At 53.3% G+C, this 25,893-nt stretch overlaps 1 protein-coding gene across 1 annotated transcript; it reads right to left on the bottom strand.

Moving 5' to 3' along the window:
• Nucleotides 1-9,009: 9,009 nt before the first annotated feature.
• Nucleotides 9,010-11,470, bottom strand: SLC32A1 (solute carrier family 32 member 1). Its single transcript, XM_086474865.1, has 2 exons — nucleotides 11,093-11,470; nucleotides 9,010-10,197 (listed from the first exon to the last, which is right to left on the bottom strand). Exons 1-2 carry the CDS (start codon nucleotides 11,468-11,470, stop codon nucleotides 9,010-9,012), a joined length of 1,566 nt encoding a protein of 521 aa, XP_086330991.1.
• Between the last annotated feature and the right edge of the window lie 14,423 nt (nucleotides 11,471-25,893).

Here is a 25,893-nt window from a genome sequence, read left to right on the forward strand (position 1 = left end):
CTCCCTGACCCTTGTCCAGCCAGCACCCACCCGGCACTCCGTCTGGTGGAGATCGGGGTGCTCTGCCACCACGTCAGTGTCCCTCTCTTTGCACTCCTCTCAAAGTGCTTTGGGACTGGCAGAAGGAGGTCAGTGAAGGAGAGCTGGGTGGTACTGGGTGGCTGTTTGACTTCTCTATAACAGAAGAAATTTGCCCTACAACTGTTAAATTTACAGATATCTGCTCTTTGGAAAGGATTTTATTTGATGCTTTTGAGGCACTGAGACCAAATTTGTCCTCTCAGTACTTGGGGTGACTGCCCTGGGACTGATGGCTCCCTGGCACAGAAGAAGACATTCCCTGGAAGCATGGGGACACGCGGACCACCAGTAAATCCCCAGTGTAGGGCAGGTCCTCACCTGAGGGTGCAACACCAGATGCCTGGGGCAGCTGCAGAGGGCTTTGCCCTGGAGAGCCCCATGACTCTCCCTAGAGAGGTGTCCTGGGCAAGCGGTTGTCCCCCTGATGGAGGACATGAGTGGGATATGTGAGCAGGACTGGCCTCCAGCATGCCAACCACTCGGGCAGCCCTCCTGATGTGCAAGAAATGAGACTTTTCCCCTTGCCCTGCCCCTGTGTGCCCACAGCCACGTCCAGCAGCAGCCTCAGTGGCTCTCCCCCCTTGCCCAGAGCTGCCCCTTGCCCACGACATGCCACGCTGAAGGGGCTGCTCGATGTGGGAGCGCTTGCAGGGCACGTCCATTACATAGGCACGCAGGTACGCATCCCTACAGGTGCTGCAGGCATGGCCATGCACCCCTTACACCAGGACCGGGCTTGGCCCGTTCCCCTGCCCAGCACCTACAGGCTCCTAAGCTCCAAAAAAAAAAAAAAGTTTAAACAATTCAGCCAGAGACCTGCTGGTGTTGGCATTGGGTTTTGGCAGCTGGTCTTTTTGCTGGTCTCCAGGGAGCACCTCCATGCCAGGAAAACCTCTGGCTGGACCTGGGTTCTGAGGTGATGAGCAGCTCTTGGGTGATTTAACCCCTTCTGCGCATGTCTCCTGCCAGGGCTGGACTTGGTCAGACGGTGGTGGGAGCAAGCCCTGTCCACAGAAAGGTGATTTTTTTCAGCTGCACTGGTGAGCTCAGAGCCTCTAGACATTGCCCGTGCTTGGAAACATTTTCCTGCTCCGCCAGACGAGAAAAGCTGCCCTCACTTCCCCAAGCCCTGTAAGGGGTCAAGGGCTGTGTGATCCTCGCTACTGAGCCTGGTCCTTCCCGGAAGGCCCAGCCCTGGCTGGTGCTGCTCACCCTGGGGAAGCCATATGTGCAGCTTTCTGGGGCAGGACATGTCCAGTGGATGACAGGTCCAGTCCATTGTCTCTACACACAGAGAAGTACCCCTCTTTCTCGCTATAGAATATTTCATATGCTATGCATATATGCTATTTTATAGGGAAAGGTGTACTATTTTAATCTCCCTATCTAGCAATATCCATAATCATCATCATAAAAGTATCACTGGAGTGGAACCATACAGTCCTGAGCAATCCAAATTGCAGGGAAAGGTCCAGATAAGATTAAAACAAGTATTTCTCTAGAGAGCACAAACAAGTTTCCATCAACCCGCAGTGAAAGGTGACCTAAAACATTTGGCTACTCAGTTATCTCTGCTGGATAAGGAATAGGATAGGATAGGATAGGATAGGATAGGATAGGATAGGATAGGATAGGATAGCGTAGCATAGGGATAGGTTATTCTTTAAAAATTCAGAGCCTATTTCTTCATCTTGAGAGGATTCATGAAAGACTAAATAGACTATTGGTTACCATTGGGGTTCTTTGAATTTTTTTTTTTTTTTTCCCTCTCTACAGTTTTCTTTCAGCTTCAAAAAGCCAGGGCTCTGCCTCAGGCACTGCCCTTGATTTTGCCAAGGAATGGATGCTGGGAAGTTTCCCATGTTTTAGTGAAAGGAGCCAAGAGGAGGCCACTTGGGATCAGGTTTTTATTCTGAAGGACAGCTAAAGTGGGTTTGAGCAACTCTTGCAACTTTCTGTGCCTCCATTTCTACAAATATGAACATGGTAGAGTGTTACTGATCTCTTGTAAAACCTTCACATCTTCAGAGGAATATGCCTGATTTTATTATTGCCATTAAATTAGTTGGCTGGGACATTCCTGCTCCCAAGGTTTTTTTAAGTGTAGGCACAGTCTTAGTGAATAAATAACATAAAGTTGAAAACAACCTCACTCAAAGCAACCCTTTCTCTCCAGGGTGGCCAGCCTTGTCCTTGGAGAAGATGCAATTCTCCTGCTTCCTCTCCTCTCCTCTCCTCTCCTCTCCTCTCCTCTCCTCTCCTCTCCTCTCCTCTCCTCTCCTCTCCTCTCCTCTCCTCTCCTCTCCTCTCCTCTCCTCTCCTCTCCTCCCTAGCAGGACTTCAGGACAAATTACAGCCTATGTTTTAGAGCCTTTCTTTAAAAACCTCAACCTTGTTTTTTGGGAATAAGTGCCTCTTCTCTCCTGCAGCACAGTCTGACACAGGGTGCACAGTCAGGGACACCACCCACAGCTCAAGCTCCGAGTGTGACCAGCCTGGTGGGGACAAGGACAGAGAGGCAGTTTCCCGGCCGGATTGAGCAGGGCTTAGCAGCTCGGAGACGGCTCGGAGAGCTGCACTGCCCCAAACCAGGCCCCTCGCTGCTGGCACAGCACTGGGTTCGTTAGGAAAGCTTGTGGGCAAAGCGTCCCTGGGAATGCCATGCCTCCCTTCTGCCCCACTCTGTCCCCATCCCATCCCCATCCCTGAGAGCTGCCAACTCAAGCTCCCCTGCATAGGATGCAGGTTTTCACCCCTTTTTGTCCACATGCAAAACCTGGGAAGCAACTGGCACAGCTGAAGATTGTCTCCAGCAGAGCTATACATACTGGATCCAGTGGCCAGCCCAGTCAAGACTGGGCCAAGCTCTACTCAAGGCGTTGTCAGGACCCGTGAGTCCCTGTGCAAGAGCGATAAGTCTGCGCTGAAATCTGCTGAGCCCAGCTCTGTTCCCCTGCTCTGGCACCAAGCAGGGACCGCCTTCCCTGTCCTGCTGGTGAGTGGGTCGGGGCTGCTCCATTAGACAGATGCTGGGCACAGCACCCCTGAGCTTCGCCAGGCCCAGCCTGGCCACAGAGAGGCATCCCAGGAGACCACAGCCAAAATGACCTGAAGTTTCTGGTGCAAACCTCACCTTCCTGGTGCTGGCTGCAAAAGCCTGGTGCAGCCCAAGTCTCCTTTCCCTGTGCAGGTGGCTCAGGATCATGGGGACACACATAGTTGGTCATCAGCTACCTCTGCTGATCTGCCAGCTCTTGAAATTACTCAGGGTCAGAAGCACTTCTGCCTGCTCCCCACAGGAGCTCACCCAGGAGGTGAACTGCTGTGGGGCTGCAGACACAAGCAGGGTGATGGATGATCCTTGTGATGGAAGTTTCCTGGGCAAGGCACAGTTAATGCAAGAAACCTTTCCACCCAGTAAAATATTTCCAGGGGAAGCAAGGGGGCTGCTCGTCTCCTCTCCGGATTCCTCCACAGGTGGGAAAAAACCCACTGCTGGAACTTAAACCCCCTCCACTTCCAGCTGCCGATCCTGGGCCAGACCCCAAGGGAGCAGCTCTCCCGTGGGCAAGCTGGGTCCCTGGCAGCAAGGGACGAGTCCTTCCTTAAAACCTCTGCTTCTCGCAAGGGGGGTTAAGTCCTCGCTAAAGAAGGAAAAGTCGCAGTCATCACAGAGAAAGTAAATCAGTGTTACCTGCAGAGAGCGAGGTGCGGGGAGCCGGGCTCCTGGGCTCCGGCAGCGGGGCCGGTGAGCACTGCCACGCTCCAGCTGTGGGAAGCAGCATGTACCGCTCTGCCTCCCGTTGTTTTTATTTTGGCGATTCGGTCTGAAGGTCAAAGGAAAAGTCCGAAGGAGTGGCTTGTGGCAGGAAGTAAATGATTACCCTGCCACCGCTCTCCGAGGGGACCAAGGCACTAGGAGCTGGAGTGGGAAAGGAAAATCCCTCCTTGGTGGGGATTAGAGGGCAGCTCACTGGCAGGGAAGTGCAAAGGGTCAGAACAAAGTGCTCTGTTCACCAGAGGCTGCGTCAGGTCACATGCCGAGTCCTAGAAGAGGTAATGAGGCATGGGTCACCTCCCAAAGGCCAGCAAGGCCTCCTGGAGGTGGGCACGACTCATTGCCAACGCACCAGCGACCCACAGAGCTTGCCAGCAAGAAAGGAGCTGGGCAAGGTGAAGCCTTGTCTGCTGGCAGCACTGCATTCAGGGTGGGAGATCCAGGGACTTTTACATGCTTGAATTTTGCAGGTGTGACAGTCCTACAACCTCACTTCTGCCTCCTGCGTGACACTCCTCTGGCTCCATGCTCCCCATCCTGGACCACGCGTACACGGGAGCAAGCACCTGAGCAGCTGACAAGGACTGAGACCCGTGGGCACATCAGAGCTGAGCCCAGAGGAGCCCTCTTGGAGCCAAACTCTAATGCCCACTATTCATGTCCTCCTTCTTTGCTCCCTGTTCCTCTCCCTTCCCCTCTGCAGGCATCCAGCACTGGTGGGCACCGCATCCCTGCGTGGGTGCCCAAAAACGGTTTGATGGTTGAGCATATTGGTGGACTTACTGCTGGTCACTGATGGAACCTCCAATTCCTCACCCAAAATACAAACTTCGTACGTCCAGGGTGTTTTCTGATTGCCCAGGAAGGTTTCTTTCACCCTCAAAAGCCCTTTTGCACTTGCCCCTCTCACGGCAGTGGACCACAGTGTAGCTGGTCAATGGGTCCCACAGCTCTGAGAAAACATGAATGGCAGCACAATTCCTGGAGTGTTTGTCAAGCTACTGGCCTCTCATCACCAGCATGTGCCCATCTCAGCTGGGCCTGTGAATCCCAAAGCAGAGAGGAGAAAAAAAGGGTCACTAGATGGGAAGGCCATTACAAAAGCAAAAAGGTGAGCTAGGGAAGGATTGGAACACACAGATGGGCACAAAGATGTATAAAATCAGATGATGGAGAGCGGTGGTGCTGCTGAAAAATAACTGTGAGGATAACAGAGATTTGATGTTACCCTCATGTCTCGGGGAACAAACCCAAATAGAGGTCCCCATTGTACTTGAGAAACTGTAAAGACACAGAGGGATAATAAATCCGTTCCCTGCTAGTGCAGAGAGGGCCTTTGTTTGTCTCATTTTCAGAATGAGAAGGTTTAGAAGATTGCTGCAGCACATGACCAGAAGCTACGAAGCTGCAGTCAAAAACCATTTGGAACAGAGATCAGACTTTGCCACCGTGCTGGCTTTTCAGAAGATCTCTGCTTTGTCCCAGTTAAACCTGCTGCTATTTTGAGGTTTATTTTGCTCACTCCGCTGCACCCCCTGCTTTAAAGGCCGCACATCTCCCACAACACTGGGTCCATGTATGCTTTCACTGGGATCAGCACAGCATCAAAATGTCTGCTGTGGCAGGCTGGAGGGGGCTGCCTGCGTTTCAAGCCCAAGTCACAAGCGCTGCACCAACAGCTGCGCTCGTTCCAGCCACGGACAAGTTTAGAGGACAAAGCCTCAGCTCATCGCTCCGGCTTGCTGAGCGGGCTCGTTTCGCAAGCTCGTCGCACGTCAGCCACAAGCATGCGTCGGCACCGGGCCGAAACACGGGGGAAAGCGCTTGAGTTGAACTGACAGCGAGACAAAGCCCGTTGGGGCTCTCTGGATAATCGCTGGCTTTACCACAGCTGAAAACTACAGCGAGCCAGCCGCTGAGGTGCCCCGTCATCCCTGGGACCCGCGCAGCCTGCTGCCAGCACCGCAGGGCAGGCAGAAACGCCTCGCAGAGTCCCTCGAGCCAGGCGGTACCTCGGCTCTGTGGGAAGCGCGGGCTTGGAGGGCCATGCCTAGGCAGGACTCGGGGATTTGAGGCGCCCTTGCAGGGGCTGAGGGTACGCTCCGCTTGTGCTCCCCTGCTCGGCACTCTGAGGGACAGGAGCAAGGAACCCTTGACTGCCCTGACTTTCCCCCCACTGTCACAGAGAAGGCACAAATCATCTCACAGCCCCAAATACACTCAAAGCAGGAGCCATTTCTATTCACAAGAGGGGGAGGGGGGGGGGGGGGGGGGGGAGTGCTGAATTAGGTTTAAAACTTCTGCTAAGTTAAAGCTTCCTAAAACGGCTTCCATCATGACGTGCCCTGAAACAGAGAACCTTTGGCCCCTGAAAAACACAAAGACACGGGACAGGTTAGTCTGTGAGCATCCCTCGGCCGTGCACAGGCGGCCGCCCGCAGGGAGAGGCGAGCAAGCTGCACCGCCACTGCGGCGCGGCGGCGCTCCCGGCTGCGGCCGTCCGAACCGGGAACACGGGGAGAAAAAGGACCCGCAAACCACGGCGTGCAAAGCAGCTGCAAACCACAGCTGCGTTGACCTTCCAGGGCTCCTCAGCTCTCCACTTGCTCCCGGGATCCGAGGGGCCATCTCAGCCCTACGCAGGGCAGGGAGAAGATGGGTTGGGTCTCCTGCCGTGCTGGTCCCTTCTCAGCGCCCTAGGGAGAAAACAGCCTGAACAGAGCTGGCGGCAGAGCCAAAACCACCGGGCACCCCTGAAGAAGCAGCTCCTCGCCCAGCCCCACCGGCCGGACCGTCTGCCCGCATCCCGGGCGGAGCGGTGGGGCGGCTCCCGGCGGGCGGGGGGGGTGAGGGCGGTTTTGGCTGCGGGTGCCTGCCGGGGGGCGGGGAGTCACGGGTCAGCTGCACCGGGGTGGGGATGGGGGGGAGGATGGGGATGGGGATGGGGTTGGGGGAGAGGGGGAGGATGAGGATGAGGATGTGGATGGGAGTGAGGATAAGGATGGGGGTGAGTGTGAGGATGAGAATGAGAATGAGGATGGGGGTGAGCGTGAGAATGAGGATGAAGATAGGGATGGGCATAAAAGTAGGGATGAGGATGGGGATGAGGATGAAGATGATGAGGGTGTGGAGGAGGTTGAGAATGGAGATGAGGCACGGCTGGATACCCCCAGGAAAGGGAGCTGGCTAATCTGTGGGGCCAGGTGCCCTACCATGATGCCTCCCACACCCACCCACTGTGCCCACACATCCCTGTCCCCATGTGGAATAAGCCCCCAGCTCCTCTGCACTTTCCTTTCAGAGGCTGCCTGGAAAACAGTCCAAAATTCTTATTTTCCCGGGAAGGGACAGCACACCTCCCTCCTGCCCGCAGCCCCTTTCCCCGGCTAGTGCCAGCCGCCCCCCCCGCCCCCGGTACCGCATTGCGGAGCCGCCCACTGCTGTCGGAGGCAGCTCCTCCAGCTCGGGCCAGGCGGGGGGACGGGACACCCCAGCTCCTACCGGGGTTCGACACCATTTGGGGGCAATAAGAAGAGCCCCATGGGGAGCTCTGTGGTACCCAGGCTGCGGGAGCGCTGCCGGCGGGTTTCCCCCCTCCATCCTCATCCCCGCTGTGTAGCGGCAGTGGGCAGACAACGAATTAGCTGTTGTGCCTTTAAAATCAGTGTAAATCGAGGTGATTTCGGTCACGGGTGCAGAGCGTGGGGCTGATCGTGCGGCGGGGATCAGCCCCACGCTCCACACCCGTGGGCAAGGTGGAGCGGTTCAAGTCAGGGGCTATCCCAGCCCTTTATTTCGTTTATTTCCCCCTCCCCCCCCCCCTCCGCTGCGTTTGTTTCTTTATAAGAGTTTCCCCCCCCCCCCTCCTTCACAAGAACAAAAATCTCAAGGTACATCTACAAACTCCATCCATCCCCAGAGCCTGAGCACTACGGGGTAAAGCAAAGCTGGGAGGGGGGAGATGAAAGCAGCCCCTCACCCAACTGTAGGACGACCTTGTCCCCAAATATAAATGTTCTACCTCTTGCAAACAGCTTAATCCCACCATCCACCACAGCTCAGCGCTGCCCTACACTGAGGATGTGCGGTACCACCCGATGCAAGCGGGCGCGGGGAGGATGAACCTCCCTCTGCCCCTGCCCAGCTCCTTCGAGCCCCCCACGAACCAGGCCAGCCTCATCGACTATGTTTTCTCTTTATTGTTCGATATATTTATGTACCACATTATATGTTAAAGATAGATTTTTTTTTCGATATACATTTTTCATCTTATTTACCACAATGACACCACACGTACATTGGAAACAGTTCCACGGATCTGGTAGATTGCACAGAATGAGTTGTGTCGTTTGTTCCTGTATCCTGAACGACGTCAAATCCAACAATATATTATTATTTGTTTTTAACTTTTCATAATTTAGGAATAACAATTGTTAAAACGAAACGAAACAAAAGTCACCGAGAAATGGACTCCAGGTCTGCGATTTCAACCAGAGAAAAAACATTGTAATTGATGGGAAGCGCCGTTCCTCGGTGTGAATTCGGATGGAAGAATTAAGCAGTCCTGACATCTATGTGACTGCGGTGTAAACATTGCAGGTAACTGGCATCGCTGGTCATCAGCCGCTGCTTGGACTTGTTGGGCTGGTTGTACAATCTAGGTCTCATCTACATCCATCTCGCACAGTGTAAAACGAAGGTCCCTGCTCCCAGCACCCACGGCTGGTTTGCTTCTGTCTGTGAGCGCAGTAACCCAACCCCATCGGATCGGCATCTGTGTTTCAGCTCCTGAAACGCTGAATTGCATATCTGTAAGGAGTATTGAAAACTGCAACTGTTTCCCAACAGGTCATTCGCGGGGGCCAAGCTTCAGGCAACAAGTGAGGAGATAGGGGTGGGGCACCGCATAATTTCCTTCCAAAAATTCTAAATAACAAAAAAATATATTCAAATCTTAGCTTATTTAAAAAGACAGCAGGGCGAACATTTCCATCTCTTCTTGTTTCCTTTAATTTGCAGATTCTATGACATAGAATTTGTTGGATGCATGTAACGAAAATAATGACTCTTTCTATTAAAGGGATGCAGAATTATTTGGCTATGCGGATGTTCGATGCGATTCTCTTACTGCAGCTGACTCGGGCCCCTCCTTAATCTTCAGCATTGGTTCTGAAAGCCTCTATGAGGCCTTCTAAAGAATGGATGAACCCAGAGACGCTGCAGATACCACCTATAACAAAAATGGCGACATCAAAGAAGACATGGTGCCACAAGAGCTTCCTCCACAAGAGTTTGAGGTGGAAAAGACTGGGGAGCAGGAAACAGAGCCCTGCACCTGTGAGGCTCCCAGTAAGGCCCATCAAGAGGGCAAAATGTGGGACATAGATAGCCATGAGCAGGGTGAAAACTACCAGGGCACATCTGAGGGTGAGCCCCCAGGATTTGAGCCGCCCATCACCCCCATAGCAGTTGGGGAAGAATGCCCTGTTTCCATCTTGGAAAAGGGACCGCTCCAGGACTTCCACAGCCGCAAAGAACGGCAAGGGGTACGAGAGCAAGGCTTTGGCCACCAAGAAAATGTTGACTACTGCCCTAATGGTGGATGGCAAGTTGTCAGTAATGACTTCCTTGGTCTCATCAGCCCAGGTCAGATAGGCGACCAAGGCAAAGAGTCCCTTAAGGATGCAAGCCGCTATGTGAGTCCAGTTCATCATGCAATGAAACTCCTTGGGGTTCTGCATGTTCCCCTCCAAGGAAGGCAGAAAGATCTGAGAGGTGTAGCTGAAGACAATGATGCCAATGGAGATGGGAAACTTCTTCACATCAATGTAAAACTTGACTTTGTCCCAGGCCCAGTCACGTGCCCTCGAGAGGCAGTAGGCGATCACCAAGATGTTGATCACAAAGTGGGCTAATGTGCAGAGCAAGCTGAACTTGGAGACTGCCTTGAGGTTCTTCAAGAATGCGCAAGGCAGGAGCACTGCCGTGGCAATGATGGACCACGACTTCTGGGAGACGGGCAGGTTGGGGAAGCTGTTGTACATCAGGTTCCCACTGACCACCACGTAAAGAATGCAGGTCATGACCAGTTCAATGATCTGAGCCACGTTCACAATTCTGCCTCCGAGGGTGGGGAAGCGAGGCGCGCAGCACGCGTTCGCTATGTCCACGTAGGAGTCTCTCACCCTGACTATCTCCCCATCCTCGTTCTCTTCATAAAGACAGGCAATAAGGATTTTCCCAGTGTAGCAGCAAACTACTGCAGCGAAAATTATTAAAAAGAGTCCTAGGTATCCACCATGAAGGATGGCATAGGGCAGGCCCAGAACAAACATCCCCTAGAAAGAGACAAAATGGAAACCGTGTTGCTCGTCTCACGGAGGGGACCAGGCAGGCGCCCGTACCCGGGCACACGCAGTCGCGCAGTCGCAGTCACATGCCCGCCCGCTGTCTCGCTTGCACACCATCACACCCACGCAGTCGGTCACACAGTCACGCCACGCAATCACGGCCACACACGATCGCACCCCCCCCCTTTCTCTCTGACGTACCACCACCCCCCCACCCCCCCACCCCCCACCCCCCAATCACACCCGCGCACTCACGCACACCCGCACCATCTCACCCCGGAGCACCCACAACAAGCCAGCACAGTTTCGGCCTCTGGGCTTCGCCCCCATCTCCACCCTCTCTGTCCCCAGGCCCTCTCGGTGCACCGTGACCCCAGAGCCGAGGACCCGCGGAGGGGCGGGCCCGGGCCCACCCCGGCGCAGCCCCACCGCCGGTCCTGGGCACCCCCCGGCGTCGCCCCTCGCCCCCCAGCCCATGCGCTGGGGCAGCCCGACGGGGAGACCCGCCAGCCCGGCCCCACGGGGAGGCGGGACGGGGCTTGGGGCCCGGCGCCCCTCCCTGGCTCTGCGCCGTGTTCCGGGGGCGGGGGGCAAAGCGGAGACCCGGGTCTGCCTTTTCTTCATTTCCTTTTTAAAATATTTTTCCTTCTTTCTTTTTTCCTATTTTTCTTATTTTTTTCCCCCCTCTGCCTGTTTTTTCTCTCTTTCCCCTATTTTTTCTTTCTTTTCCTTTTTATTTTTTCCTTTTTTCCACCCCCTTTCCCCCCCCTTTTCACCGAAGCGGGTTTGTGATCACCCCGGGGCTGCCGGCGAGCGGGGAGCGGGGCCGGCAGCGAGGAGCGCTCCCCGGTGCCCGGCGGTGGCGGCGCGGTGGCGGTCGTACCTGGATGGCGTTGGTGACGTTCCAGCCCGCCTCCCAGGCCGTGATCTTGGGCTTGCCCTGCCCGGAGAGCTCCGAGCAGACGCCCGCCTCCTTGGAGGCGGAGGGCGGCAGGGGACCGGTGCCGTCCCGCTGGTAGTGGATGTCCCCTTCCAGGGGCGGCTCCGCACCCTCCTCGCCGCCCTCGGACTTGAGGATGTCCATCTGCAGCCCCTGCCGGTGCTCCATGTCCAGGTCGTCGCAGTGGGCGAACCCCACCGCCTCCTCGTCGGTGGCCGCCTGGAAGCCCATCCTCGCGAACATGCCGCTCATCTTCGCCTGGGACTTGTTGGACACCGAGGTGGCCACGTTGGAAAGCTTGCTGCGGAGGAGGGTGGCCATGGCTGCTGGCCGGCCGGCTCCGCTGCTCGGAGACCCTTGGGGACGGAGAGACCCGACGGGGCGGGGGAGCGGCGGGGCGGCGGACGGGACCTCAGCGCCCGGCGAGGTGGGGCGGCGGCGGCTGCGGGGCGGGGTGGGGGGGGAGCTGCTCCGAGCCGCTACCTCCGCGTCCCAGCGCAGTGCGAGCGGCTCCCCGACGGGGTGCCCAGGGGCATGACACCGCTGCGGGGAGGTGCGGGCCCCGCCGCCCGCTCCGCTACCTCCGCGCCGCTCCGCGCCGGCCCCCGCGGCGGGATCGGGGGGCGAGCCGGGCGGGGACGGGGGGCTGTCAGCAGCCGGCGGCTGTCACCAGACGGGCAGCGCAAGCCCCTGCCAGAGCTCGCCGCGTCTCCATCGCAGTGCGCCCACCTCGCGGGGAGAAGAGGGAGAGGGGAGAGAATTGCTGCATTTCTGGGGGAGGTACCAGCCTCCCCGGCCAAGCCCAGCCTCCCCCCCCCCAGCCCCCCCCCCGCCCCACCCACGCCTGGCGGGCCTCGCCAGCAGCGCCGCAGCGCGGACCCCCCCGGCAGCCCCCGGCTCCGCAGCCCCTGCGCTGCCCGCCCTGCCCCACACCCTGCCCCACACCCTGCCCCACACCCGCGCCGCCGACCCCCGGCCACCAGCCCCTTCCCCACGACGAAACAAAAGAGCCCCATCGAAGAGGAGGACAAACGGTCCTTAACGGAATTGTCCTCCTGGCACCCCCTCCTTTTTCTTTTTTCTCCCCCCAAAAACGTGCGGCCCCTTCGGAGGCTGGGGGGAGGTGAGGGGGGCAGCGGGTCCTGCTGCAGCCGCGGAGCCCAGCGGTGTGCCGAAACCCGCGGACGGGGAACAAGGGCTTGGTTGTCTGTAACGACTCGTACGGTCCGTGCGCTCCGAAACCGGAGGGAAACGGGTTCCCGGTCCCGGCCGGGGCTCGCAGGCGGGCGGCAGCGCCTCTGCCCCGCGGAACTGCACCGGCACCGCCCTGCAGCTGCGGGATCCCGGCACCCTGCGGGGATGCTCGGCTGCAGATTTCTCCTCTTGGTCCCAACGATCTAATGTAGTTATTCGCCTTTCTTTATTAAAAATACCGATATTTTCGGTTTGCTTCCAAAGTCATATTTGTAATTTTAAAGCCTTCCGACTTTTTCTTTATTTAAAATCCTCCCGAGGTGAGCGGCCAACACAGCAGAAAACAGCAACGAGAAATCCCTGTCCTGGGCTGTGGCAAAGAGAAGTACAGGGTGGCAGGGGGAGCGTGGGCATTTCGGGACAGTATGTGTGAGAGCACGTCCCATCTGTTGAGGGGACATCGTTTGAATCGTTGTTTTATTAAAAAAAAAAAATAAAAATAAAAAATGTTCCTTGGAAGGGGGTTGAGGGTGGGAATCCGTGATTTGTTTGCTGCTTTGGAAGGTAAAAAAAAAAGAACGTTTTTAACTACAAATGAGCGGAAAAGCCAGAGCTAAATTATTTTCTAATATCGTTGTTGAGGAGCGGGGAGGGAGCGCTCGGGCTGCGGCTGCAAGTGGGATGTGGCACCGAGCAGAGGTGGGGAACGAAATCGCCACAGCTCCTAGGAAAAAACCCTTAAACAGCCCCCTCCCCCCCCCTTTTTTTTTTTTTCTGCCAGAATCCAAAAAGAAATTAGATGCAAAGAGGCTGAAAAGCATTAAAAACAAAAAAGAAAATCCCAGGTGAGAGCTTTACCCCTAAAGGGGTCTCTCGGCCGCTGCTCCCGGCGCAGCAAGGGCAGACGTGTGTGTTGTGTCCCCCTCCCCCCCAGAATGGGGCTTTTTTTGTAGCAACCGCTCCTCTGCGAGGGAAGGAAGGCGACTGAGCGAGGCGCATCCTTGACTTTGCGGAAGAATTATTACATGTCAGTGCACAAATAGGTCGAGAAAGCCAAGCGGGGCACGCTGTCGCCCCGGGTTTAGCAGCACCCTGCCCGCTCGGCGGGGTCCTGTCGGGCTGGGGCTTAACCGGGGAAAACCAAAATCAATCGGAGGAGGACGCGGGGGGCTCGGGCCGTCGCCGCTACCCTCGGCTGCCGTTTCGCCTCTTTACGCTCATGGAAAACGACGGCTACGATGAACACCTCGGGGGGTTAATTAAACGATTTCTTTTCTTTTCTTTTCTTTTCTTTTTTTTTTTTTTTTTTTTTTTAATTTAACCTAAGACAAGTTCATTGTGAAAGAAGACGTGAAGGAGACCTATTTCTGGAGGCTGCAGGGGGCATCAGGGAGGAAGGAACGAAAATTCACCCAAACCGCTAACTGGTGCGTGCATATTTCCTAAAATCAACCTGTCACATCCCCCGCCCTGCCCCGGCACCCCCAAACCTCGGCCCTGCCCGGCGGGCACAGACGCACCCCCGGGCAGTCCCAGCGCGGCCCTGCCGGCCCCCACCCCCGCACCCCTCGATGCCGGGGAGGGGAAGGGGGTCCCGGCCACCGGCATCATGACAAGGATGGAGGACACGGGCTTTCGGGTGCTCGCCGAGCATCCAGGGTGCTAGGGGGGTGCTGGGCTCGGGAGACACCTCTTAGGGGAAAAAAAAAAAAACATTAAAAAACCCTACAAAACCAAACCAAACCAAACCAAACCAAAACAAAAAAAGAACTCGAAAAACTACGGGGTGATTGAAAATCACCGCTTCGCCGGGCCGGTGCGCAGAGGCGCGCCCCGAGGCAGGGGCTCCCTGCGTGGGCCGTGGGACCCTCCGGCCCAGCCCGCGGACTCGGACAGTTTCTGCGGGCGGGGGTGCCCTGGGGGGGGATTTTTTTTTTCCGCTGCTGGATGCCCCCTCCTTGCCCGAGGGTCCCCTCAGCCCGACACACCGGGCAAAGCCCCGGCTGCCTGCCCAGCCTCGGCGGACTTCGAGGGGAATAGGAAACTGGAGGGTGCGGGGGATGCTGAGGAATTCGGGGGCTGCAGGGGGTCCGAGGGATACAGGAGGTGGGTGCGGGGGTGCCTCTATGCCCGCTCGGTAATCCCGCGCCCGGTTCTAACGCCGGGAGGCTGAGCCCGCACCGCCCCCCCCCCCCCCCCCCCGCCCCGCCGCTGGTGGGGCGCACCTCGGGGCCGCCCCCTGCCTGGCCAGAAACACCTCCCCGGGGATCCCTCTGCCCCTGGGACGACAGCTAGCTCCTGCCCCAGAGGAGGGAGAAAAAGACTTTCTTCCAGCAGTTGGAAAAAAAAAGACCCCTGAATTTCGACCGGCGGTTAAAAGGGGGGATAAAGCCCACAGAACTGGGGAGGGGGGGGGGGGGGGAATAGAGGAAAGAGGCAGAGGAGGAGGGTAAAGTGAAGCCCGGAGAGATGGAGAGACGGGTCGGGGCATTTACCTCGGCTTCGCTCCCCATCGCCGCTCGCAGCGCGTCGCTCCGACGGGGAGCCGGAGTGGAGCGAGGAGGGGGGAGGCTGGAGGGGCGGGTGGTGGGATGGAGGGATGGGGGGGTGGAGGGATGGAGGGGTGGAGGGATGGAGGGGTGGAGGAGTGGAGGCAGCGTCACTCCTGGGCTTCCCCTAACTCCTAATTAACCCGAGCAGGATAACGGTGCCAAACCTTATCCAAAGGTTAGCGGCTCTCAGGGGGAGCATTTGAGCTGCGAACCATTTCAGACGAAGCTAAATGGAAAGAGAGAGTCTGCAAACGAGCCGCAGCCCTCCCCTCTGCCTCAGGCTGACTCTGGGGGTCTCTAGCACTGCCTGCTTTCTCCGCAGCAGATCCCCGGGGCGGGCTGGGGGTCTCGCCCCCCCCCCCCCCCCCCCCTTACCTCCTCTGCCCTGGGCAGCCCCGGCAGGGCTGGGGGGGTTCAGCCCTGCTCCTGCGGGGAACAGCTCGCCCAGATGCCCCCATCGTCCCCCGGCACCAGCAGATCCAGCCAGAGGAGTGACTCTGCCTTATCTCCTCGGAGCAGGCTCGGGGGGTGGTGGGGGTGGGGGTGTAGGGGGCGCGGGTTGTGGCTGGGTCTTGTGATTGATAAACTGGGGGAAAAGAGCTATTCATGCTCCGAAATCATTTAAGGAAAGCTGGAAAGGCCAATCCCGGGTGGGTTGCCTGTCTACAGCCCTCACCGACAGCCCCTCTCCGGGTCGTGGGGCGGCACAATGCAGTGGCAGCTGCACGAAGGTGCGATTATTTGGGAGCAGGACAAGTGTCGTTCCTAGTTCACTACTCAGCCAGGCTCCCAAACCCTAAAGGATTTGATTTTCACAGGCTTCTGTGGGCTGTAAACTGCCTCAAACTGACTGTGCTGCAAATCGTGCCTGCATGAAAAAGGGGACTTAAGGCAATTCCTGTGTGCTCACCTTCATCCTCCTCTGTAATGCCCACGAAAATCATGGGTGTCCAAATGCAGGCCTGTATCCCCCTGATTCTTGCACAGTCTCCTTGCTGATGCCACAATATTTCCCCACACCCCTAAAACCTGCTGCTGGGCATTGTCAGCAGAGCTGCTGGCTGCTGAGACGAGAAGGCCAGGGGGGCACCTTCTGCCTAACCAGCTGAGGAGCTTCCATGGCCACATTTGCCCAAGGAACAGCCTGCCCAGAGCAGACCGAACGCAGGTCAGCCTGGACACGTATGTGTGCCTAGAGATGCGATCGCAGGATCAGAAGCGGTCCACCTTGCTCCCAGCCGTTGCTAAAAGCACCCCTTGGGTTGATTGCCCAGGCTGTCACCATCCCCGCAGCATCAGAGATGTACAAGCTCATCCTCCGCTCTTGACCACGAGCGGCTGTGCAGCAGCGAGCTTCATCCCGGCTCTGCCTCCCCGTCCCCCCTCCGGCACCGTGCCGGGGAACTCTGACAGGATAATGAAGAGTTGCACAATATACTATAAAAAGACAATTAGATAAACTGCTGGATTGGGACCAGCTCCCGTGACCTAGTTAATAGCTCTGGGAATTTCGGGAGGGTAGGGAAGAAAAAGGCATCGGTGTCAGTACACAGAGCAGGGAGAGCGGGTTTTGGAGGGGAGGAAGGGCTGCTGTGTGCAGCACAGCATTCTGGAAACACCCTGAGAAAGCAGCCCAGCATAGTGTAACGAACATCCCTGCCTTACACCTCCTCCTTCTTGCCCACGTTTAGATCTTGCTGTCAGCGTGCAGGGTACAAAGTGAAGATGCTGGATATCAAATCACACGAGCCGCCGTTCGGTTTGTGCTCTGTGAGGCTGAATTCGTGCACAGTGTGGTGTTCAAGACAAAGACAGTTGTGGCCAGAATGACAGATACTTTGCAGTAAAATAACCATAACAGAGCAAAATCCAAAAGCAGTCTGCAGGAGAAAGCCCGCAATGGATGGCCTCTCTTTATTTCATTTTTTTACTGAACACAAAATGGCTGCCTAAATTATAGAGACACACAACAAAGACAGAGCACATAAAGGGCTGGGAAATCATCATTGTAGATTAACATGTCTTACAACAAGAAAATTCACCTGGACAATACGTAGAAACTAAATAAAAGCTTCTCAATTTAGCCTCACTATTTGCAAAACAGACAACTTCTGATCTGTAATTTGGGAGACAGTTTGTACATGAATTTCTGTGATTTTCATTTCCCAGAAGGGAAGAGCCCTGGTAAACTGTTATCATCTATAAACTAAAAATTCATTCAAAATTTAACCATGACATGTTCTCAAAGATACTTCCAGTAAGTTGGAATTAAATTTAACTCATAGTTTGTCTTTATCGTTGACGTAAAAGTTAAGTGATAGCCATTGGTTCCTTGCAAAGCCAAATTCCCAGCTCACTGTGTAAGCAGTATTGTTCCCACGAGCTTAACAGCATTTTCATTGACTTAATATATAAAGCTTCATCACTGTCCAATTAAATATTCGTATATGTACATGCTCTTGTATTTCATAGGCAATGACTATGGACTAGGAAAAGAAAGCTCGTACTTCATGGATGCCAAGCTTTTTAATGTCAACCTTCAAAAAAAAAAATCTCTTCTGCTACAGTTGTAAAGTTTTTCAAAATCAGATTATGGTGTTCTGCAATCCCAGATTGGCTGTTTTCCTCAGGTATAATGTTATTTTTTGGGTTTGTTTTTATTCTTTTTTTTTTTCTTTGTGATTTTAAACAAAATTGGAGTCACCTTGCACAAAAGTGCAAGCCCCAGGGAACTGAGGATTACCTACAGCTCCAGGCTGACTGCCAGTGACCGCACAGCCAGTGTCCATCCCCGTCTCGCCCAGACGTATTCCCGGGCAGAGCAGGAACGCGGAGCCTGCCCGGGGGGACGCGTATTTGGCCGCTCGGCTCGGTAAGGGGCGAATGCTCATGCCGTCCCTTGCTTGCTCTGCTGACCCCGGCCCTGCTGCCCGCGGTGAGCTCAGCTCCTCACACAGCGGCCCCCGGACCCAGTAACTGCTGCCTGAATCCATCCCACTGCCTCCTGGTCCCATACCTGGGCATATCCTGGCTGGTAAATGATGCTTCAAATCATAGAATAAAAGCTGCTATAATGAACAGTGACTGGTCGTACAGGAAATTTCTCCCTAAGCAGCCTGTGGTCAGATGATGCCCCAGTACTGGAGAGCTTCTTTATCTTTTTTTTCCCCTTATTTTTAATCTTTTTTTTTTTTAACAAAAAAAAAAATATTCTTTTTTCTTAATTTTATTTACAATGTGCAGGCTCTGACGAAGGGCCTCTCAGAGCAGAGGGACAGCGCTGGCAGCCAGCTTGCCTTTGGGGTGTTTCTTGTCAGGAGGGCTCAATCTCAGCCAGCTCCATCCCCCATCTGTCCATTTTGCTTCTTCCTTTTGTGCCTGTTCCCAATAAAGGCAGGTCGATGACACAGACAGTTCCCTGCACCTCTTGCAAACATCTCCCAGCCCCATCCAAAACCCAAGACTGGCACATTGGGAAAACCTGGTCCCTGCTTTGTGATATTCCTGGCAATTCAGCCAAGGCTGACAAGGGAAGGCAGCAGGCTTGTATATCTTCCTTTAACAGGACTTTGCTTGGTATTTTGGAGAGACACAAACAGGGTACACCTAAGACTGGTGCTATTGCAGTCGGGTCTCTGAACCTGGCCCCACCACCTCTTTGTGGAGCCTCACGCCGTTTCCAGAAGCACAATTCCGATGTGCAGCCTCTGTGTGCTGATATCAATTAGCTGTTTGTCTGTTTGTTTGTTTTTCCGGAGTCCAAAAATAAAAGCCATGTAAAGAATACAGTCAAAATCTGAGCCAAGAAAACCGCCATGGGAAGCTATTGCTGTGTCATAAGGAAAACCAAAGGGCAAAGCGAGGTACGTCATTGCTCAATCCAAAGGGAAAGGCAGCTCAGCTCACAGCAGCACCTGCAGTGCCGCTCTGTCTGCTGCTGGAGAGGATGAGACAGAAAACCTCACCTTGTACTGGTGTTGGTAAGTCCTCTGCACGCTCACTGCCAGCTACCGAGATACTGGTGCTGGCGGGCGAGGACTGGATGCTGCACTTGACTCTGCTTCCTTTGCTCTGCTGGGTGGGCAGAGTCCTGCTCTTAAAAAAAAAAAACAAACCAACAATAAAACCAAAGGAAAGTCTCTTTTTGCAGAAAGGCTTCACACCCGCTGTTCTCTTTCATCCCACACCTGCCAGTGTGAGCACTGCAATGCACAGCGCTGGGAAAACACGCTACAGCCCAAGGAGGGCGGGAGCACCGGGCTTTCTGCAGCCAAAAGGGGACTTGGCTTCGGGCAGGACCAGCGTTCCCAGGACTAATGGTGTAACTGAGGGCAAATGCAAGGGAATGCAGTTACCAGAGTCTAACGCAAGCAATAGAGAACCTGCTTATTTCTTACGTGGCTCAAAAAGATCAGCTAATCTCAGCATCTTAATTTGCTGTTGCATCCTGCCTCTGCCAAGCATCTAAGCCTCGCTGTAACAGAGCACCAGATCGTGTCATGCTGCAGACAGCTCCTTCGTGCTGACTCCGGATCCGGTCCCAGGGACAGCACATATTCATTACAGTCTACATGTGAGACATTTCCACAGTTTATCAAACACCCTGACCTGGAAAGCTTTCCTGTCACCACTTCAGATGAAGAAAACCGGGACAGGGGTAATATTTGTCATCCTTATGAGCAGGTGAACAGCAAGCCATGCTGCAGGAGCATTCCCAGTCCAGGGGCACCAAGGAGTCCAGCCAGCACCAGGGGGTCTCACCATCAGCCCCATGTGCAGAAGATGAGAGCAGCTTTTCTTCTTTCATCTAGCGTAACGTCCAGAAAGAAAACAGATATTGGAACATGACTGAAATTATCCTTTGCCAGGAGACAATAAGGAGGGAACACACCACGAGCTGGAAATCACAGCTGTAGCAGAGGATGTATTGCCTGTGACGCAGCAGCATACACTTCAGCTGTGCAGCTCCCATTGACCCGCAGCAAATATTTCAGCAAAATAGAAATTTCACCTGTTACCGCTGCAGCAACCTCCCGTGGGGTTTTTGATCAGGCTTCCCACCAGGAGAGGCTGAAACGAGCCCAGGAGCGTGCGAGGTGCAGCCAGGCCGGTGCGGGCAGGGTGGTCCTTGCCCAGGGGTCTGCTCGGCTGCTGCCAGGAGCCCGAGAATGTCTGGTTAATGGGTGTTACACGGACAACTTCTGTGCCGTTCCATGAATTTAGCTTAAGCATTTGAATTAAGAGGGGAAGGCAAATGGGATTAAAAAAATACTTACAAATAATAGTGCTTGGCACCCTCCCCTCCAGTCAAAAATATAATATATGAAAATATGCATACACATGCATGTATGTACTCATTATGACACGTACCTCCTTCCACCTGCAAAACTGGGCAAAAACCCTCTCCCATTATCATTGAGAAACCAAGAACTCACAGGTGTGGGACGCTAAATCCCAGCTCCCTGGCCCCTGTCCCATGCTCGCTCTGCCCAAAGGTGTTCCTACAGTAGTGCCTGGGATTTTCACAGGGATGGCTGCATCGTGCTCCTGGCAGTGCCGCGTGAGTGGGAAGCTCTATTATTCTGCCTTTCAGACACGATAAATGGAGGCATGAAGAGACAGGTACAATGGGTAGGTACACATCTAACTCCCACATTACCCCCTGCAGTAAACTGCAGCTAAGCACTCCATTACATACATATGTTTTGGCCTAAATTACTATCACAAAGATAAACTACTTTTCCCAATACCAAACATCACACTAAAAGTGTCTGAATCCCAAGCCTGTGCCTTTGTCACAGGAGCATCCACTTTATGCTTTAGCCATTGTCTCCGATTCCTTTTTAAATGCTCTGCTCTTCCAGCCTGAAAAAACTTCTTTAAGACACATATTTTTTAGTTTGGTTTAGGGTTTTTTTTGCATTTTCTTTTTGTTGCATTGATCCTATTTTAGCCTTAAAACCCCAGCACAGCAAAGAGCCCACCGAGGCAGTGATTGCACAGCACTCTGTAGTACTTTCTGTGCACTGAAGCACCATTTCTGCTCTCTCGCTCCATCCTTGCTAGCGAGCAGAGGGCAGCAGCATGGGACAGACGCCTGAGGCTCAGAGGTGCTTGTAGTGGCAGCGAGGCCACTGCCATCCCCCCGCTGAGCACACCAGGAGCCCAAACCAGCGTGGTGCAGCCGTTTGGGACACACCGTAGGTTTTGGATGGGGCTTTACCCTCCCATGCTGCTGCTCTTCCATCTTACCCTGCACTGGAAGCTCAAATGCTGGGCAATCTGTCTGCGCTGCTTCGCTGTTCCCCGACCCCCACACTCTTCCTGGGGTAGCTCCTGATAGAAAAAAGGGGACGTGCTGCTTCGTGAAGTGCATTGTCGTGTCCCATGGAAGAATCCATGAATGCGCCAGCTGGGCTTGCTGTGTCTGTGGCTCGGGAGCTTTCCAAAACTGGTCGGACCGTGACCTTGCACATGTCCACAGGGCTGGGAAACCGATTTGGGACCGGCTATGGCTGCCTAGCTTCTTAACATTGATGACTGCTCTGAGCAGCAGGCTCTTAGCCTTTCCGTGGTTACAGAGCCTGAAGGTTAAACGGGGCCCAGATTCACTCTCGGAGCGTATTTTAGAGGACCATAGGGTCCATCGCCCTGAGTTTATTTGCATGCTGCTAATGCTCAAGTGACCAGGCTGGCTTGCGTGGTTTCCTTGGCTGGCTCCCTGGAGCAGGAGATAATCTCCCAGCCCCTTCAAGTCTACAGTTCTGCTGGCAACCTCAATGGGAAGGAAGGTTCGGAATTTAGTGACTGTTCCATCTCTCCAGCATCTTTAATGACTTCTCCATCATAAAATATAATGGAGGGCAGAGATCCAAAAGTACTAAAGACCCGAAGCCTGAACTCCAAAAACCAGAGCTTTAGCTTACCAGTGTGTGCCGCTGTGGTCAAACCATGTCAACCAACCCAAGAATCAGGTCTGGTTAGGTGTTGTGCTGGGCTAACGCTGGAAAGCTGCCACGTAAACACCTAAATTAAAGCTGCGTTTGATTTGGTCTGAACTGTTTATTGTTCTGTCAATAAATGTCCGCCAAAAATACAGGTACACTCCTGCTCTGCATGGGGATCCAAGGGTCTTCAGCAAACGCAATAACCAGTTTTTCAGCCACCTTTATAATTTTTCACCCATTTGCACCTCGGTTTAGACCTCTGTAAATGCATATCAGAATATTTATTTCACAGGAGTGTCTTAAACATGCTCAAATCCTTTAAACTTTGAAGTGAAGATAGTAGCCTGTAAACTTGAAGCATTACTGTTAAACAGACAGTTCTCATAATAAATCTTTTGGCATCATAACATTATCTTCTTTTAATAGAAAGGTACTTCTTAAGCAATTTAGTTAATTTAATTTATGACAAAGAAATCTGGAGAGTGTAAAACCTCAGGAAAAGAACAGCAGGGAAGGTAGCTCTGTGATTACCTCCCCCTGCACACATCTAAACTGTGTCTGAGACAAATTAATAATGAGATTTAAAGTTACTACTTCTCCAAGGAGCACATCAGAAAACTGAGTGAAAGAAGACTGTGAGCCTGGGAAAGGAAAGGGCTGTGTGGCCTGAGAGCAGGACTGTGATTCAGGAACTCTCTTCCAATAGTAAACCACCAAATCTTAGGATTAACTTATTAAACAAACGTGTTTTAGTGGTTGCACTGCGTAGAAGATCCTCAGGACTTGTTCCTCAAGACTTGCAAGTGACAATGAACTTACCAAGATAAGCACATCACCCCCTCGATCTTTTCAGGAGGAGCTGAGGTCCTTCTTGTTGTGTCAGAGTTCTGTGGCCAATAAAGCTGGAGGTTTTGTTTTGCCAAAACTTCCTTACATGATAAAACCCCCTGATGGGGAACAGGCAGTCTGGCATCCCAGACTCAACCAGCTTGTGCAGGAAAGCAGAGACTAATTTTTCTTGTTACCATTTCAGTCACTGAAGCTTTGTCACTGTAGAGAAATCATTCGAGCCTGGTTCAGCTCACATCCCAACTGATCACGGGACAGAAGTGCCCAGAGGGAAAGTTTAACTGGAGGGTCTTGCTTTCCATGGTCTCTCTAGGTTTACCTCTTTCAACAAACCAGGGTGCCTTTCTGGCCATTGGATGCCAAATTTTGCTCTGATATTCCCTTTAACACCTCGCTGGCCTGCCACCCCAGCAGAGCCCACCACAGGGGTCCCCTCCTCACTCTCAACCACTAACCATGCTGGAGGTTTGTGCACATCCCAGTACATCCTCCCTCTTCCACGGACACTTCTTTCCTGCCCCAGGAGGTGTCATTCATGATGTCCCCGCTCCCAACCCATGCGAGGTGCCCTGAGGGATACTGCCAAACCAGAGGGGCCAAAGATAACTTTGACTAGTTCTCATTTACAGGTAATTACTGAGGGGTCTGAAGCTGCCAGATCAGAAAAAACAGACATTAAAATATTCCTCATCATCTTTCATTTTTCCAGTTTCACTCAGATCAGGGCGCTGCTTACCGAGTCCCAGTCTGGGAGGGCTGAGGGTGACCTTACAAGTCTCTGTATCACAGACAAGCTGATAGAAATAACACTTCCTCTTTCTGCAAGTCAAAACGTATATTTGTTGAGATCATCACCCATGGTTTCTCAGTTGTGTTTGCAGCCATCAGAGAAATCTTTCTGAGGAATTTCAGTCTTTAATTTCCCATTAACCTTCACCATAGACAGCCACCTGAAAGAGCAGTGAAACAGTCACCTTTGAAACCAGCTCTCAGAGCAACCAAAACGCTGCTATGTGGCACCTTTCCGGGACAATGTGAGAGGCTGTGGCAGCCAAAAAGTGACCGTCTCTGAAAGAAACTTCTTGAAAGCACAGTTCCAAAGCAAGGAGGAGTTCAGAGCAGATAACCCCGCATCCCCAGGGGCTCAGGGTGGTGCCCTGCAAGTAGGCAAGGCTGAAAGCAGGGAAATAAGTCGATAATTGTGTAATCAGTAGCATCTTACTTTTTTTTAATGAACCTGTAGGATGAGGATTTCCCCCCAGTGCCCTTCCTCTCCTCTTTTCCCAGAGCTCATCTTTCACTTTGTCATGCAATTCCCAGCTGGCCAGCTGCAGCCTGCCTTGCTCCCTTTTCCATTACACACTCGGCTGAGCTGAGGATGAAAGGGCCCTGGATTCCAGCGAGAAGGTAATTAATTGACTTTCTGCTCTCGTTGCTATGCGGCAAAGGTGGAAGACACAGCAGCTACAGTTCATTTTTAATCCTGGAAGATTAGTCACAAATGGCATCATTATGGAGATGATCAGCTGCCCACAGTAAAGACACTGGCTCCACTAAGGGGGGCTCTCAGGACGAGAGGGGCGCTGATGAAGAGACCAGGAGCCGTGAGTAACCCATCAGCCAGGTATTAGTATTTGCAGCTCTTCTCCTGGGTAGCCTTTCTCCTTTTCATCTTAGACCTGTCCTAACCTCCAGGTTGAGCAGAGATCAGAGCCACCACTCCTTTGCTGGCTGGTGTCACCCCCTAGCTGCGCACTCCAGGTAGGAGCAAAAAAACCAACCAACCAAACAAACAAAACCACCACTTTTTGGAGCTGTAGGTAAAATAAGTGTCTGATTCTGCACCATACCCAGCTCAGGTGAGTGTCTTTCCTCGGTGTGACAGCAGTGCCGTGCCCTTGGAGGCACAGACATCACCAAGATCAGCTTCTTAGTGTGATGGAACAGCAAAGTCAACCAAAATTTTTTAGAAGATCATTTTTCAACTCAAAATACAAAAGCTATTCTGCAGCCAAGACAGCAGGACCACTCACACACAGAAAATTACATATATGCTGAAAATGTGTTTGAATTTCAACTCTAGGCTCACACTGGAAATTAATTCCTTCTCTCTTCAGCAGCAAAAATAAACCCATCTTGCTACTGGAAGAAAAACTGTTAACCGAGCTTTATGAAGTTCATAGTAAATCCGAGTAAGAGCAATTGTTTTGTTAATTGTGCAAAAGAGCTTCTTGTTCTTCAAGAGTTCTGTTTTTGCCTGATGATTTTCAACCAAGCAGCTCTTCCCTATCTGCTAAGTCGCTGTTTAAGGACTTCCTCAGTAATTGTGTTCCAGATTTAAAGCCATCTGATAAGGAAGAGCTACCCCTGGGGGCAGGTGACCCACAAGGCTGCCCAAAACTGCTCCTGATGGTGCCTCGAACCAGTACCCATACCTCCTCTCCCACAGCCAGCACCAGGTGGGCAAAGGGTGGGCTTCTTTGAACAGTTCTTACTCCAAAAATCCAAGGGCTTCCCACCACGCTGGAATTTGGGGAATTCATCATGGCTCTCCTGAGTAATTAGCTGCTTCTCTACAACCCTCTCTTGCTTTTGGTGATTTCTCACTTCCCCGCAATGCGATGCCTCCAACCCCGCAGGGCCTGGCACGCTATTTGCCTGAGAAGGTCAGCAGCAGAACAAATATTTTCCCTTCTTGTGTCTCATTCGGGGCTTTATAAGAATTAAAGCTTTTTTTTTAATGATCAAAATCTGTATCTCTTTTTTTTTCTGGTTCCTCATTACTCTGGGACCATTTCCTTTGGTTTTCAGTTAGTACAGATGCCATTTTGCCAGCACACACACAAAACCTTGCCAGGCTCTAAATCTATGTCTAAGTGATAGCACAGAAAAGCGTTGTTTTAATGTAATATTTCTGGATGTCAGCATTAGCCTAAGATTTGAGACCTATACACAGCTTTTGCAGCCTGAGATAGAAGCAAACCTGCTTAAGCAGCTGCATTCACGGAGATGCACCGCGGTACATGAGTACAACCCAGGACAACGGCAACATAACAAAAAAGGAGTGAGGGGTGTCAGACCAGACCCAAGAAGTCACGTTACGGCCAGGCGGTGACAGTGAGCGGGTCACCCCAGCAGAGCAGCTGACCACCTATCGCCCCCGTCTCAGCAGTTAGCAGTGCAGATACCCCCCGCCTCTGCC

The sequence above is a fragment of the Leptosomus discolor genome, chromosome 17, assembly GCF_034619465.1.
Source record: "Leptosomus discolor isolate bLepDis1 chromosome 17, bLepDis1.hap2, whole genome shotgun sequence".
In the NCBI taxonomy this organism is placed as follows: domain Eukaryota; kingdom Metazoa; phylum Chordata; class Aves; order Leptosomiformes; family Leptosomidae; genus Leptosomus; species Leptosomus discolor.

What these genes read in the sequence shown, in the direction of transcription:
- SLC32A1 (XM_086474865.1), bottom strand. Translation starts at nt 11,470, where the DNA reads ATGGCCACCCTCCTCCGCAGCAAGCTTTCCAACGTGGCCACCTCGGTG. An exon ending in ACGTCACCAACGCCATCCAG is followed by an intron (nt 10,198 to 11,092) that starts GTACGACCGCCA and finishes GTCTCTTTCTAG; the next exon opens with GGGATGTTTGTTCTGGGCCT.